The sequence below is a fragment of the Trachurus japonicus genome, chromosome 13, assembly GCF_045865225.1.
Source record: "Trachurus japonicus isolate A0001 chromosome 13, Traja_1.0".
Classification (NCBI taxonomy): domain Eukaryota; kingdom Metazoa; phylum Chordata; class Actinopteri; order Carangiformes; family Carangidae; genus Trachurus; species Trachurus japonicus.
Genome location: NC_140919.1, coordinates 33584912 through 33601430, shown reverse-complemented (window position 1 = coordinate 33601430; position 16519 = coordinate 33584912). Strand labels below are relative to the sequence as shown.

At 40.5% G+C, this 16519-nt stretch overlaps 2 protein-coding genes and 1 pseudogene across 2 annotated transcripts; 1 reads left to right on the top strand and 2 right to left on the bottom strand.

Annotated features, from left to right (window-relative positions):
- Positions 1–2335: 2335 nt before the first annotated feature.
- On the bottom strand, positions 2336–3271 carry LOC146976358 (odorant receptor 131-2-like). Its single transcript, XM_085794499.1, has one exon. The coding sequence runs from the start codon at positions 3260–3262 to the stop codon at positions 2336–2338; it is 927 nt and encodes a 308-aa protein (XP_085650625.1). The 5' UTR covers positions 3263–3271.
- Positions 3272–6999: 3728 nt separating this feature from the next.
- On the top strand, positions 7000–8978 carry LOC146976357 (diablo IAP-binding mitochondrial protein-like). Its single transcript, XM_085796075.1, has 6 exons — positions 7000–7280; positions 7510–7642; positions 7801–7926; positions 8092–8202; positions 8336–8432; positions 8562–8978. The coding sequence occupies exons 1-6, from the start codon at positions 7144–7146 to the stop codon at positions 8765–8767; spliced, it is 810 nt and encodes a 269-aa protein (XP_085652201.1). The 5' UTR covers positions 7000–7143; the 3' UTR covers positions 8768–8978.
- A 3634-nt stretch (positions 8979–12612) lies between these two features.
- On the bottom strand, positions 12613–13536 carry LOC146976356 (odorant receptor 131-2 pseudogene; annotated as a pseudogene).
- Between the last annotated feature and the right edge of the window lie 2983 nt (positions 13537–16519).

Here is a 16519-nt window from a genome sequence, read left to right as displayed (position 1 = left end):
ATAACGGCCACTCGTAACTTCCGACCCGTGAACTCGTACCAGATCGAACTGGTACGACTTCACAGGTCGGAAAAACACGAGTTACGGGTTGCCTTGAACGCACCATAACGTCTTGTCAGCCGATGGAGTTAGCAGCCCCCGCCCTCGTCATGGATCTATTGGTCCTCGTCCCTACGTCACCACATTCACGCACATCCCTTGGCTACACACACAGCCCTTCATGCCGTTCTCTCTCCTCATTGGATAAAACTTGTAGGATACAAGAAAAGTTTTCTCCTCGGCTCAGAGCAGAGCAGAGTGACTGAGAGACCCGTGTTTTGGTCCAAACACTCTATGTAAGTGATTGCTGTCGGAAGATATAGCTATTTAAGACTTACATTAACACAAAAATATTGCTTACTTCTGCTTTAAGTGGAAAGCATAATTTCCATCACACCACAAAAAAGTTGTTTTTCCTAACAATATTTAGATTTCAGCTGCATAATTTCCAAAACTGCAAAATATTATTAGTTTGACCGTTAATTTTTATGAATTATATGAAAATGTGTGTTGTGATGGAAATGGACTTCACGTGTTGGAAATGACCTTTGACATACAAATTGCTGAATAATTATCATCACCTCCAAAAAAAAGTGATGGAAATGACTGTTGTGGAAATGACATTCTGTCACATTTTAAAAAAGGGACAAAGGGAATATAGTAAAAATTATAGCTGCAGAGCAGCAATGGGTCGGGTCCGGGCTAATTTTGGCAAATTTAGGCAAATTCTGGGCAACAAACAGGAGAATAGGAAGACAGGACAGTTGACCTTATAATGTTCAAATTGCACCAGTTGAGGATTGAACCCACAACCCCGGGAACCAAAGACCATTGTCTATCGCACTGAGCTAATTGGAAAGTGGCAGTTCAACTGTGGCTTCACAAATTGAGTAAGCAATTCACTGTCGTGCAGGCAGATTTGAAACCACAGTAAAAAGAAAAATCAGTTTTTGAGGTAAAATTCTGATATGTATTTGTCAAACATCTACTATGAGTCTAAGATGTTAGGAGCCTTCGCACATGGTCCAGTCCAAGCTATTTGGATTTTTAAATTTAGAGGCTTGCTGTGATGCCACCATCAGTACAACTGTCTTGTGTTTCATGTTGAGGACATCTGACATTTTGATCTGTCATCATCATCATCACCCTTGCTGGGTCTTGAACTCACAATCTCTGACACCAAGAACCAGCTCTTAACTCGCTGAGGTAATTGGCTGGTAGTGAGACCTGCTGTGTAGCTTCATTTATCCACTCAGGGAGTCAGTGCCCGGGCAGCTGTTGTGATGAAATGGTCAAAATTTCAGAAATTCAGTCATCTAAACAAAAATCTGATAATACATAAATTGCATCTTGACAGCATGGAAATGTTGGTGATTTGTTTTTAATGATAAGTGTTTTGCTTCATAAGAGAAAATATGATGTTTATAAATTCCACTCTCACATTGACTGCAGTTGTTCCCATGAGAGCAGAATTCAAAATGTTCTCAAAAATTCAGTTTTTGAATTAAAATTCTGATATTTGCCAAACTTCATCAACCATGACTCCAGAATATTCTAAAGATTTTTCAGGAAGATTGAAAATGTATTTATCAAGAATTTGATGGTATATGTTTACAGTACCGTTTACAGTCAAACGTTTTCATGCACTGTAGGCTCAATTTTTGATAAATCAAAAATCCGAGAAACAAGTTTTGTGGAGGACGGTCTGGAGATGCTCTGTAGCAAGTTTGGTGACAATTGAGCAAAAATTGTGGGAGGAGATACATTTTAAAAGTTTACAGTTATTGAAAAAAACAGAGTGATGGACTTCATAATTTGTAATGAGTTTAAGTGGACAAAAGTTTCAGCAGTATCTGGGCTACATTGTGGTGAAGTTTCAAAACTTTAGCATCTACCGTGGGTTTGGTAGGAATTTTTTAAGTTTTTAAATTGGGCACATGTCCTTGGAGTTGAGTAAATCTGGCATGGGACTGGACCTTTGTGCAAAGTTTGGTGAGTTTTCGCCCATGGGAAGTATGACTTCCTTGGAAGAAGAAAGAAGAAGAAGAAGAAGAAAGAATTCCTAGGAATACAATAGGTTCCCGGCAGCTTAGCTGCCCGGACCCTAACAATACATATAAACCTATGATTTATATAGTAAATGTATAGTATATAGTCATGTATAATTTAATCTTTCAAAGTTCCTCTTGATGTCATGTAAGTGTGCCAAAAATAAAAAACAAGAAATGTGTTTCAGTATTAGTAGACACAAATTCTACAATAGTTGAAGAATCACCCATCAGTGTAATTCACTTGGTCAAATAATATGTCTTTTAAACAAGTCAATCGAGTAATAGTTTTTCAGTGCTTGAAAGAAATTTTCATCCCTGAGGCCATAAACGAGAGGACTCAGACACTTTGGCACAAGATTAAACATTATATAGTTAAAGTACCTGACCTGTACAAATAACCTGAAATTGACCTGAAGCACGGACGTTTCTATGAATGGGCACAACAGCTGTATTAGACAGAGCAGCAGCTGGAAACCATGAAGAACCACTGTTCTGAGCCCTTTCTTTGATGACGTTTTATCCTCTCCTGATGCAGCTTTAGCAACTTTCATTATTTTGATATAAGAGAATACAATGACAATGCACATGACCAAGAAGTAGAACTGTTGGACAGCTGAACTAACAAAATCTTGCCATGTATGAAAACTAAACATTTGTAATGAACATATCTGATATTGTTTATAGAAATTTAGAGATGCTGAGGCGAAGAAGGTCGAGAGAATAACAATGCATGGCACAGAGCTGATGCCGTGAATAATGAGAACACAGTGCACAGTGTTGCGTGTGGAGCACAGCTCTCCATGGCGCAGGGGCATGCAAATCGCCACATAGCGCTCCAGAGTCATTGCTGTCAGAGTAACTGGTGTGAGTGTGAAATACAGAAATACCACAATAGAGATAATGACACATAACCAAACTTGCATTGTAAACTGAAAATAGCTCAAGATGAGCAGGATATCAGAGAAGAATAACAATAAACTATCAGACATTAATGTTACAGCAAATAAGATGTAACGTGTGGTTGTGTAGAAGGACTCTTTTTTAAAAAAGGTTATGATGAGCAGCAAGTTGATGCAAAGAAAAATCATGACTAGGATCTGGACAATTATAACCTGGTCATTGATCTGTCGCTGCAGAGGCTTGGCACTAACCAGTGAGTTGTTATTTTCCATGTATTTTCAGTCCAATGCAAAGATTCTCTGAATACAACAGTTCACCAAACTCTCCATGTTATTCCAAACATGACTCTCTCCAACTACGCTCTGTGCAGCCTTCTGAGAGTCCGATGACTTTAAAGTCCACATCTAAGTAAAAAAAAAAAACACCAAGTGAAACTCACTGTTCACCACACTGTCGTCACTGCTGCTGCCCTTATCAGCTGTAGTTGGTGCTACAGAGACTATGAAGTGACGTCAAGGGGTCATTCTAATGGTTTCTGTGTTATTATGAAACAGTACAAAGTGTACCATTTTGTAAAAATGCAAATTCTATGGAAAACAAATATTAATTTAGATAAAAGATAGTTACAATGATATTAGAACAATTGCCATAAGATTGAACTAAAATTAGAATAAGTTTAATCAAATGAAGTCTAATTAAAGCCATACATTTGGCACTCTATATTGAATATAATATTCTCCAAATTGAATGAAACTTTGAATACATTGAATGAAACTTTAAAATGAAACTTTAATTTAATTTGTGAAATTACTAAAGGGGAGATTTCAACGTATATGTTTTATGTGTCTAGATAGTGAGAGAAAGGGCACACAAACGGGAGCCTTGAGGGCTATGCTTCCGTCACTATGCAGGTAGCTGCCAAGCCAAGCCTTGATAGCTTGGCAGTTGTCAGGACTGCAAGCAATAGGAAATACAGCACGAGTGAAGCGCAGGAGCGGCGGGCCGATACCCAGCTGTCACCGCTAGTGGAAGTTTAGCAGGTGCTAGCTGGTGGGTTCTGCAGACTGTCACCACCACACGCGAGTAGACGCCCATAAGTGATTATCAGCGACTGTGGATGATTGACAGGTGCCATGTCCCGCCCACGCCATTTACCGACTGTTTGGGCTAACTACATTCAGCCCACAGGCCGATCGGTTCTGACCAAGCAGCGGGCTGACACAGGGTCAATGATTGACAGACGTCATGACACGCCCCCTTGGTTTACTTGTCATTTGAGCTGATTTCATTTAGCCCAACAGCGCTGTTTTCAGATCAATGACAGGAACTGGAGGGAAAGTTTTGTGGTTGTGGGAGGAAGACAGAAAACAGCGGCGCTAGGCGCTAGCATCACAGGTAACATTAGCCTACTTTACTGCTCTAAACTGTCTTTGCTAACATGAATGAAGTGGTTTCTAAACTCACCGGGAGCACCAGACTGAAATGACATGGCGATAAACATAAGACCAGAAAGGCCGTCGATATGAGCTATAGTGGGTTTTCACGGTGCGTCATCAAACCGGAAGTTGCCATATTGGAGGTACTCGTCAGGTAAACATAGCGCACGCACTGAAGTAGATCCCGAACATCGAACGAAATGAAATGGTGAATTATTGCCGTTTTTTCGGCTGTACCAATCGGTCAGATCGTGTAAAACATTTGGAGTTTTATAGACTGCCAAAGTTGGAACAAATCAGGGAGAACAATGCCAAAAGTTATCAGGGGAAAGGGGTCTCTTGTGGTTAACAAAGCTACACCAGGACAACATCCATCTGTTCGGCCCATTTCTTGTCAGGTAAGTGAATTGTGAATTGATAGCAGCGGCTCTTAGCTAATTTTCTAGTGTGATGATAATAATATAATTCATATCAAGCTACCGCATTATTGACTTATAATCACATTTAATAGCCTGCTACAGTAGCAGCAAAAAAAATGAGCTGTATTTCTCATTGTATCCCAGAAAATAGGTCTGACCTTTATCAAAAGGATGACCCAAATTTGGAGCCATACTGTAGGTCAGCAAAGGTCACCTGAAGAAACAGGGACATCACACTACAAACGTTTTGAATAGAACCCAGCATTTCTGCTGGGAAGGATGAAGCTGTTGCTGTTGCTGCTGCTGCTGCTGCTGCTGCTGCTGGGACTGATGACCCTACGACAAGTGATTATGTCAACAGTAATTTCTGCAGCACAGGGACTCAGACTGATATGACTGGTGATTTTATTGAGTGAACTTCAAAGTCTTAGAACTGAAAACGTTCATTTGTGCTCTGATGTGGCATTTGTCCACTTCCTGATAAGGATGAAAAGGTTTTATTTTTCACTGGCTACCTACATGCCACATACTACTGTTGGTTCTCTTCACATTAGTCCCCATCTCCCTGTGAAGAAGTCACTTGATACGTTTAAAGGGATAGTTCACCCAAAATTCAAATTTCACTCATTTTCTACTCACCCTCATGTCGACGATTAAGTTTGCTCCGACAACGTTCTCGGAGAAGTGAAGCTCCACTTGTGGGAGTAGCGACCATAGTGGGTAATTTTAGAGGCAGCATCCTGGTCTGCGAAACCGGTCAGCCGGTCAACCTGCGTCCTCATCCCTGGGTAAGGCGGTTCCAGGGTGCCATTCCAAAGGGCCGCCATTCTGAACATTTACTTTCATGTTTCGGAATGCTGGCCCTTGATTATGTTTGAAAAAGGGCCGCCACTCCGATCCTGAAAAAAGGTGTGCCATTTCGGATAAAAAGGTTAATGTGCTGTCGTAAAGTATGCAAAATGATTGCTGCGGCAGTACTGTGGGTAGAGCCGTTGCCTGCCATGCAGGTGACCTGGGATTGAATCCCGGAAGGGGTGCACATTGGTATTTTTTTTGTCTTGTATATTAGTCCACTTAGCCGGCCGGGGACACACCGGCCCATGTTAACCAACTGTATCGTTCACCCACACCAGACACGCTGCCGGCTCGCGCCCTGCAGCGATCGTTTCCTCTGGTCTATTTTCCGCGAGCGATCGCGTCAAGCCAGGCAGGAAGTCAAACAAAGAATCATGAGAGAATCCAGTCCTAACCATACCCTTTAAAATAAAACACCACGATTGACACCTACAGCCCCTCGGAAATTTTCGGAATGGCGGTCTTTTGGAATGGAGGTCGCCCCCTGCAGGCGGAGAGCCGATTAACTTACCCGCTGGTCTATTAGAGGTGGAACGGTTCACAAAAATCATGTGGTTGTTATTTTGTGCACATCCGCGGCGCACAGCTTGGCAGGAAAAAAGGAAAAACGGAATATGTTGGCAGATGCGCATAAGTGGTCTGGAATGCTCTTGATGGTTTTGATATTCAACCTGCACAGATGTAGGCCTGGGTTTTGTTATTATTTCTTTTGGAGGATATAAGCAAGGTGCCTTTTTTTGTGCCAAATTCGTACTTCACAGGAGAGAAACTGTGTTCAAAGTTTAAAAAAAATAAAAGGCAAATAGTCTTTGAATTTAAATATACTTTGTGTTTATTCTACACTAATTTGATGATTATACATAAATAAATACTTATTAGCTAAGGTCGTAAGTGGACAAATGCAGTTTATTGGTCGATAAATGAATCGCGATTAATTAGGGTTTTTTTTATTTTTTTTATTCGATTGACAGCCCTAATATATATAAAGCAAAGTAAATAAATAAAACAAGTTGTACTATGTCATGACCTCTGGCTGAGCCTCCTCATGCATGCAGCACACACAGCAGACAACAAAGAACAACAGATTGACACAGAGAGGGTTGGTCCAACTACCAAAACAGAACATGCTCTGCTCTGCAGCCTGCACGTAATTTCTATCTCTGTTGGTCTTTGCAGATAACACCAAATACGCACATTTGCAGGCGGGGTCAACAGATCAATAGTTTTACGCAATGAAGTGGTGCTGTGGCCTTACAAATACCCACTGGACAGCACAGTATGCAGTCATCGAGCAGATTGAAGGACTTGTAGCAGCAAACAAGTGTATTTCTGATTTAACAAAGAGGGTCAATTAGTTTTAACTACAATACAGAACATAGAAAACCTGCAATCAGCAACTCATTCTACTTTCTTCTTGTGCAGCAGATCTAAATAATCTGCAAAATGCAAGCTGTTCGTCAGTGTTCGGTGTGTGCCGGTCGTGCAGCTCGAGGATTTTTACAAAACCACACAGACATTTCATTGCTGCGGACCAGCAAGAGTGTCCTCAGGGGAGGAGCAGCCTGCATCCACATCAGAAGGTAGGTTATGAATTTTTGACAATGTCATAGCATAGAGTTGGAGCACAGTCTAAATCTCTGCTGTCAATTGGAATTAAAGTTTCAACAGCTTAGATAATGTTTTTTCTCTTTGTGTTAAACTTTTGAAGCATTACCAAAAAAATGACTGGAATTTCAGTATCACAAAACTTAAAACTGAAATATTATTATGATAACAACCTGCATATTTCCTTTAATATTGTCTCTACAGCAATTCTGAGAGTGTCCTAGTCAGCAGTAGGAAGCCTGGAGTTCAGGATTCAGGGGAATGGACAAACATTGCACACATGAGCATTGCGTCTTTAAGTGCTGCACATGGTCTCTGTGCTGTTCCTATTACAAAGGTGAGTTAGTCTCTTCTTAGAAATAAAATGTACATCCACCAATGAACTGCATCTGCCAGAAACTTGTGTCCGTTTTCTTCTGTGTATTTTGTACATGCAGAAACTGAGTGACGGAATGAAAATACTGAATTATGTACATTTTATGCTTGTATTTGTAGCAAGTGGAAAATCTCTCCCATAATTCCCTGGTCAGAGAAGCAGCCTCAGTGGTGACAGACAGTTCAAGTACTTTCCTCTCCCAGACCTCCTCCGCTCTAAGAGATGCCCTCTCTGAATATTCAAAGGTAGGATTTAAACTTTTGTGAAACATCTATTTGCATATTGTATGATAACACAGTGCTACATAGGAATAGACCTGGTGAATTCTTGCATTTAATAAGAAGTTTAGAAATCTAGACTCTGGGTCAGAGTCATATGTGTAAAAATGTCCTCCTTCTCCTTGCTAACAGGCTGTGCACACACGCATTGCTCTCCAAAAACGGTTTTTAGCCACACTAGGGAAACTGAGCCCAGCAGAGGAGGACTTTCTCCGGGAGGCGATCAATGGCCAGCGTGCAGAGGTAAGTTCACTATATCTCAATGGTAGAAATGTTGGTGACAATAAAGAGCAGTCATGAATCATTGCACTTTGCAAAAACAACTGCAAGATTATATTCATAATTCAGAATGTGTCTCATCTTTTTAACCAAACAGGCCAGTGACAGACTGAATGAATGCAAACGTTTTGAGTCATCCTGGGTCAATGCTGTCAACTTGTGTAAACTGGCAGCTGAGGCAGCGTACGCTTCAGGTGAGTGGCATTGTTATACTTTAATATAATACTCAATACTGCTCTATTTGTAGTTACAGAACAGTAAAAAGACAACAACCTTTCTGAGAGATTTGACAAAATGCATGATTTGTACCCTTGTGTTCACAGGGGCTGAGCATGCGTCCATCACAGTGAGGACAAACATACAAGTGGCTAAGTCACATGTGGAGGAGGCACGGAAACTGTCAGCAGACGCAGAAAAGAAGCTTGCTGAGACTAAAGTGGAAGAGATTCAAAGGATGGCTGAATATGCCTCATCTTTCGAGGATAGTGAGGAGCATGAGGTGCATGAAGCTTATCTACGAGAGGACTAAGAAAAAAAGAGAGATACAGTACATGAAAACAAAAGGAGAAACTAAAATAATGTCACAGTGCTGTTGAATTCACATTGATCGTTTCAACTGACCAAGCTGTGAGCTATGTGTTATAATGCTCTTACATTTTGACACTGTTAGATGTTTTTAATCAGAAAAAATAAGTGAAATTATGAAAAGGGAAATAAATTGCTAAGAAGTAATTCTTAAACATTTCATGAAATATTATTTAAGACTACACGTTAGATTAGTGAATGTGAGTTGGTTTTGGAAAGCTGGAATTTCGGGATCTGCATTGTTTTAAAGTTATTTTTGAAGAGCTACACAAGTGCATCTAACCTCCGTTTGGACTTTCATGCCACTCGTTTGTGTGTTTTTAAAAAAAATAAACTTTGTGTCTTGTTTTGAAGTGCTTTGGTGGTAATCCTTTAATTTACAGGCCATTAATTACGTCATAATGTCAAGAAATAACCAAGAAATAACAATTAATTAATAATTTTATTATTTTATTTTAGCTGCATAAAAACAGTTGAGGTTATTTTTTTTATTTTTTTTACAACATACAAACATTTGCCAAGAATGTTTTCATTCCCGGGCGCTGCGCAGTAGTGACTCGGGCCGTAGTGTGTCTGTATCGGCGATACAGTCTACAGTCTGCACTTCTGCCCACAATGAATTTCCCTCTGGGACAATAAAGTATATCTTATCTTTATATATATTAGTTGTAAATAATACAGAAAGACTAAGTAGAGACTTTATTTTATTTTATTTATTTATTTATTTTACTACAGTACTGTTAGAGTAGACCTTAATTAAATATGATGAACTTTTGGTAGCCTACAGACAGTCACAGTTTGAGGAGCAGTGAACTACATGTGATTAAACATCTTGCAGCAGGCCTTCCACTTCCCCATGGGCTGTCCTCCTGACAGCTTTGTTGTGGTTCATCCTATGCTATACTTACCTTCCCTGTCACTGCTAGCCTATCAACCAGATTTCAGTCAAATAAATATAATTTTTAATACTGCTATAATAATGCTATATCAGCCCCCTGAAATACCTGGTGAAGAACAAACTGAAAGAGCTCCCTCTGAAGCCTCTCCCTCCTCTGTGGTTGTCTGAGTCCTGACCCAGGCTGTTTAACCTCAGTGATTCCTCCGTGACTAATGCAGACAGTTCATTGGGAGATGTGCGGTTGGCCCTGTATAAATTATCCCTCACATTTTCCTGTCATTTGTGTTTCTTTTCCCGTTCTTTTCTACACTTCCGCAATGTTTTTTTTGCCACCGCACTTGTCTGGGTATCGTAGTGCATCAGCTACATCTCTGAAAGCGGCTTCGCAGGCGTATCCTGGCAACACTTCAGCGACCCAGCAACATAAGCTCATTCCAGACAGGCAGAGTCAGCAGCAGCAGTCACAACTGCACTTGTTTTTTTCAATGGAAATGTGTACATTGCAGTGCATCCATGTGAGGCATTCCGGGGAATAATGTAATCTATAGCACCCAAAGTAGTCACAACTGCACAATAATAAAAATCTTTCTAAAATACAGGACGCATACCACAGCTACTATACTAACGATTGCACGAGTGGATTGAGGAGTGCCTGTCACCAAAGAAAAAGCCCAGCAAAAGACAACATGCGGAGCTGACGTCAGGAGACCTTGATCAACCGAAAAAGGAGAGGAGTGAAGCCAATACTGTAAAACAGACGAAGTGGACAGTGAAGTGTTTCACAGACGGGTGTCAGGCTAAAGATGTGGCGGTGAGCTTTCAAACTGTGTCCAAAAAGCAATTCAATGAAATCTTACGAGAATTTTATGGCACTGTCAGAAACAGCCAGGGTGAACTGTATGGACTGAGCAGCTACATCTGTCTCCACGCTGGATTCAACCGTTATATTACCGACCCCCCACTCAGCCTCTCGTGGTGACTCCGTCTTCCCAGCTCACCACAACGGCATAACTACATAACACCGGAGGCTCCCGGTGTTGGTGATGGTCGAGTTTCGACCCACGGCTCCAGCGCTTCACTTGGACTGTATTTCCTTTGTCCTGTCCTGACAACCGCTGCTGGCAGGGGCAGGAGGCTACACAGTTGAGCCCAAGTGGAGGGGCCGAGTTTCAATGTTTTGTTTACAAACTGCAACAAACAAAACTCCAGACCCTATCTTTAAGTATTTTGGGGTCTTGTTCACGAGTGAGAGAAGAATGTAAAGTGAGATTGACAGGCGGATCGGTGCAGCGGCCACAGTAATGCAGTCGTATCGGTCTGTCGTGGTAAAGAAGGAACTGGGCCGAAAGGTCAATCCTCGTTCTTACCCTCACCTAAAGTCATGAACTCTGGGTCATGACCAAAAGAACAAGATACAAGCGGCCAAAATGAGTTTCCTCCGCAGGGTGGCGGGGCACTCCCTTAGAGATACGCTGAGGAGCTCCGTCACCCGGAAGGAGCTCGGAGTAGAGCCGCTGCTCCTCCGCATCGAAAGCAGCCAGCTGAGGTGGCTTGGGCATCTGTAACGCCTCCCTCCGGAGGTATTCCAGGCATGTCCCATCGGGAGGAGACCCCGAGGAAGACCCAGGACACGCTGGAGTGACTATGTCACTGGACTGGCCTGGGAATGCCTTGGGATCCTCCCGGAAGAGCTAGAGGAAGTGTCAGGGGAAAGGGAAGTCTGGGTGTACCTGCTCCGACTGCTGCCCCCGCGACCCGGATGAAGTGGAAGAAGATGGATGGATGGATGGACGGAAAACACATTGACACACAAAGTTATCCTAGAATGATATCATAGAATAGTATAGATCCAGGAATTTTTTTCTTGATAAAATGTGTTTTACTCTCCGTAAAATACCAGTGTTCTTTGCAACTTTATTGATACATAGGAAATGTGTTCATTCCAATTAAACTTGTCATCTATAATAGAGAAAGTGAGAAACACACTCAAGTTTATTATTAGCTATATTAGTTTTAGATTTATTTATTTGCACCATAAAAATAAAAAAACAAGAATAATTGCGATAAGTGCGGGAGAGGTTAAAAACCCTATATGGGCTTATACAAAATTCCTCCCCAAAAAATACACAAAGATTCAAAAACAATTCAACAACAACAAAAAAGAAAGCATTGCAAGTGCCTTATTGTAACAGAATTAATTGAAATACAATTATGAGTAGGTGTAAAATGGTTATGTATGAGTGACAAATCAATAAATACTCTAATTGTGAATTTTTTTTTTTATCTAACGCTGGGGACACACCGCCATGAAAATTGTGTAGACACAGTGGTTGTAGGATAGCAGGGTGGTGGAGTAACTTCATGTTAATCATGACCAGCAAATGTTAAATTGAAACTTGTTGGTAATGTTTTATTATAATGTTTCTCAGCACATGATGAAGTTTGTGTTCCCTAGAGATACAGCAAAGATTTACTTTAGGTTTAATGGTTTGATATTCATGTGCAAATTATTAAATGAAAATGCAAAATAATTTATCACTAAAATAACCAAATCCCTTAGGTACATCATTTGTTATCATTATTTTATCCCATTTGATAAGTTTGTCCACAAAATTTTGACAAGGGGGGCATATATTTCCCATGGAGTTTTTCCTCAGTCGATGTGAGGGTCTAAGGGCAGAGGTTATGATGCCGTGTAAAGCCTTTTGAGACTGTTTGTAAAAACGAGCAATTCAAATAAAATTGCCTTGCCTTGCCCAGATAGCAAGCAAATGTGCCAAGGACCACAAACAACACAAATATTTACTGTTCAAAGCACATTATACCACAAGCATACATGAAAATGTACACATTTGTCATTGCACTTATGTAAAAGTTAACTACAAACATGCTTAAGTATTTCTCCTCAAAAAACCACAGAGAACATCATTTTTCAGTGCATGAAAATATGTTTCATCCCTGAGGCCATAAATGAGAGGACTCAGACATCTTGGAACAAGGTTAAACATAATGTAATTAAAAAACCTGACATTAATAAATAACCTGAAATTAATCTGGAGTACAACAGTTTCTATGAATGGCCCCCACAGCTGCATAAGGCAGAGCAGCAGTTGAAAACCATGAAGCACCACTGTTCTGAGCCCTTTCTTTGATGACTTTTTATTCTCTCCTGATGCAGCTTTGGCCACTTTCATTATTTTAAAGTAGGAGTAAAAGATGATGACGGACATCATCAAGAAGTAAAACTGATGCACAGCTGACCTAATATGATCCTGCCATCTGTACAAAATAAACATCTCTACAGAACATATTCTGTACTGCTTATAAAAGTTAAGAGAAGCTGATGCAAAAAAGGGGAAGAGAGCAATGATGGAGGGCACTGAACTGAAGCCATGGATGATGAGGATACAGTGCACCGTGTTGCGTGTGGTGCACAGCTCTCCATGGCGCAGAGGCATGCAAATGGCCACATAGCGCTCCAAGGTCATTGCTGTCAGAGTAACTGGTGTGACTTTAACATACACTAAAACTACTGTAGAGATAAAGATACACAACCACACTTCCAGGGTAAAGTTAAAATAGGCCAAGATGAACAGAAAATCAGACAAGCACAATAGCAAGCTATCAGACAGTAGGGTAACAGCAAATAAGATGTACCGAGCAGTTGTATAGAAGCAGTCCTTTGTGAAATAGGTTATGATCAGCAACAGGTTGATGCATAGAAAAATCATCACTAAGATCTGTACGATGATGACCCGGTCATTGATCTGCCGCAGCAGGAACTCACCACCATCCAGTGAGTTGTTATCTGTCATCACTTTTCTTAGACAATATTCTAATGTTTTGCTAAGTGTTAAGTTGTCAATATTAAATGAGAAACTAGATTTAAAACAATTGCACAAAAAAAAGGTCACGCCTCTCTGTCAGGATTTACCAGAGCTGCCCTACAGTGTCATAGTATTGTATTGTGTTGCATTTTCAAAGGCAAAATATTAAGGTTTTTCACTGAGAGCTGTGCATGCAGACTTTATACTACTTTCTGCTAGTATCCCTCAGGAGCTGTAGAGGCATCAGGAGTGAAACAGATGTAAGCACCCCACCCAACATTAGAACATTAGAACCAACGTGTAACACAACAATCATGACCCTATATTATAACTAAGGGCTGAGAAATTTTTCCTTTAGCTTCTCAAATATTGAAATGAAGCACCATTTGATCATTGCAACAACAGATGTTGCCAACAAGAAAACAAACATTTAAAGACATGAACATTTACAAAGCATGTTATTATCAACTTAAAGGGACAACGAGGAGTTTGTATTTGGTTATGAAAACGTCTCATATTAATGTGGATGAATCTACGTTACCCACTTGTTAATGGCTCAATTTTCGATAAATATATCGTTTTGTCTCTATCGTTATTTTGTTATTATTATTAGTGGTGGAAATGCTGGGCGAGCCGACCAGGGTTTCCTTACGTCCGGCTTCGCGGACACTGCCCGGCGGGTCAGGGGAATAACACCGCCGAATCGCCGTTTATGGTCGGAAGTACGACGGTATCTGATCATCTTCAAACCTCCGACTTTTCATTCATGATGAATGAAAACATTCTTGGCAAGACGTCCGTCTTGCGCCGGTCCAAGAATTTCACAGTGCACGTGGAGGTTCATGGTAAATGTAGTATGAAAACACTTAGCTTTCCAAAACTCCTTGTTGTCCCTTTAACATTAGAAACTCTGAATTTTAAGAATTCACACTTTCTTTTGCCTTTCCATGTGTTTTTTTGTGTTGACTGTGTCCGGCTTCTTCCCCTCTTCAAATTTGCAGTCACACTACAACTGTTCACATCTGGAGTTACTGTACCTATAGTAGAGAAGCACTGAGTTGGTACCAAATTATCAGTTCTTGAAACATCTTGCCACTGGTGAAGTCCAGTGGTGATAAGGCAGAGTAGGGCTGTCTTAAACGATTATTTTTCTCCCAATTAATTTATCAACAATTTTTTCGATTAGTTAATTATTCAAAATGCTGGTGTTGTTCTACTTACTTTCTTCAAAAATCAACCTCGCTCCGAAAAAAAAATTGTTGCATTTTCGGAGCGTAACATTCGCGGTTGGTGTGAAAGGACTCGTGATGAGAAAAAATATTGATGCGCAAATGATACGAAAAATATGTCCTCTCCCTCCTATGATTACCTCACTTATGTGTGGAATTTCCATCTGTGTATTGTTTCTCATTTGTGTATTTAGCATCTGTGTTGGGGGGCAACCACCAATCCAACATCCCACCAGTCCGACATAGGCCTCTAATTGTCTAAATGGCAACACTTAGGGCGCACTCACACTAGGGCCAGTTGTTCGCGCTGAAGCCCGAATGCTCACACTAGCAATAGAATCCGGACTTTAGGGGGCAAACGTGCTTGGGCACGGTACAGTTGCCTGGTGTGAGTGGGAGTGTGCCCTTTATTTTCTATCAAACACTCCATCATTCCGACGCTTCTTGCCTCCTATGTTCGGAATGATGGTATTTCTTTTTTCAAACATCCTGTCTTTCTGACAATTCTTTGAATAGCCATTTTTTTCCCCAAAAAGATTTTGCACTGGTTGGGCTTAGGCAATGAAGAAAGGGGTTGGTTAAGTTTAGTAAAAAGACCAGGCAGAGGCTAGACAGGCAGATTAGTCCCTGGCTGCGCTCTGTTACGTAATTACGCACGACCAGTTTTCAAAAACTGTAAAACTTATAAAACTTATCTCCTCCCTCAATTTTTGCTCAATTGTCATCAAACTTGCTAGAGAGCATCTTCAGACTGTCCTCCACAAAATGTGTTCCTCGGATTTTTGATTTATCAAAAAAAATTGAGCCTACAGTGCATGAAAACGTTTGACTGTAAACAGTAGTGTAAACATATACATACAATTCTTGCTAAATACTTGCATACTAATGCACATAATTCCAAGAACTAAACTTTATCAACCCCTGTAAATAATATGACATAGTATAGCTAACGCTCATTATGCTTCTGGCCTGTCTAGCCTCTACCTGGTCTTTTTACTAAACTTAACACACTCCTTTTTCATTGCCTAAAACCCAACCAAAGCACCGGGCAAAGTGAGCTCAAGCTGGGTTCAGCCACACTCGAGCGGAGCGGGGGAGAGAAAAAAAGTGTATTTCTTTTACTGTGTGGAGATCTCCCACAACGGAGTTGGGGAGAAAGCAAGTGGGACAGATCTGCCCAGTCCCTGAGCAGCGCACGTTTCACAGACAAGCCACAACGCAGAGTGTAAACAACGTCACCTGGTTGAGCACCATGGACAGCTGCAGGGGCAGAGGGTCTCATGAGGAAACGCAGGTTTTTGATATGATATTTTTCTTGTTCCCGAATACAAATATTTTTTAAAGTATTTGTTCGAAATAGGTATTTGTAAACCCCTAGTCCCTCACATTAATGTTGCCCTTCTGATTTTTTTTAGTATTCGGAAAAGGTAGCCAGTCAGTAGGGGGGAGTATACTGCTGGAAAAGTACTTAAAATCCAGGTGCGCCACCATGTCACTGATAACACCTTGTTAAGAAATACCAAAGCAACGGTTTTGACTAATATATCCAACTAATTGACATGTTTAACCAATATATATATATATATATATATATATATATATATATATATATATATATATATATATATATATATATATATATATATATATATATTTTAAAACATAAGTTTGGCCCAGGAAATAATCTTCGACCAACCTAGTTGGGGAAGACAGATTACACCATTATTTTTGGGCAAATAATA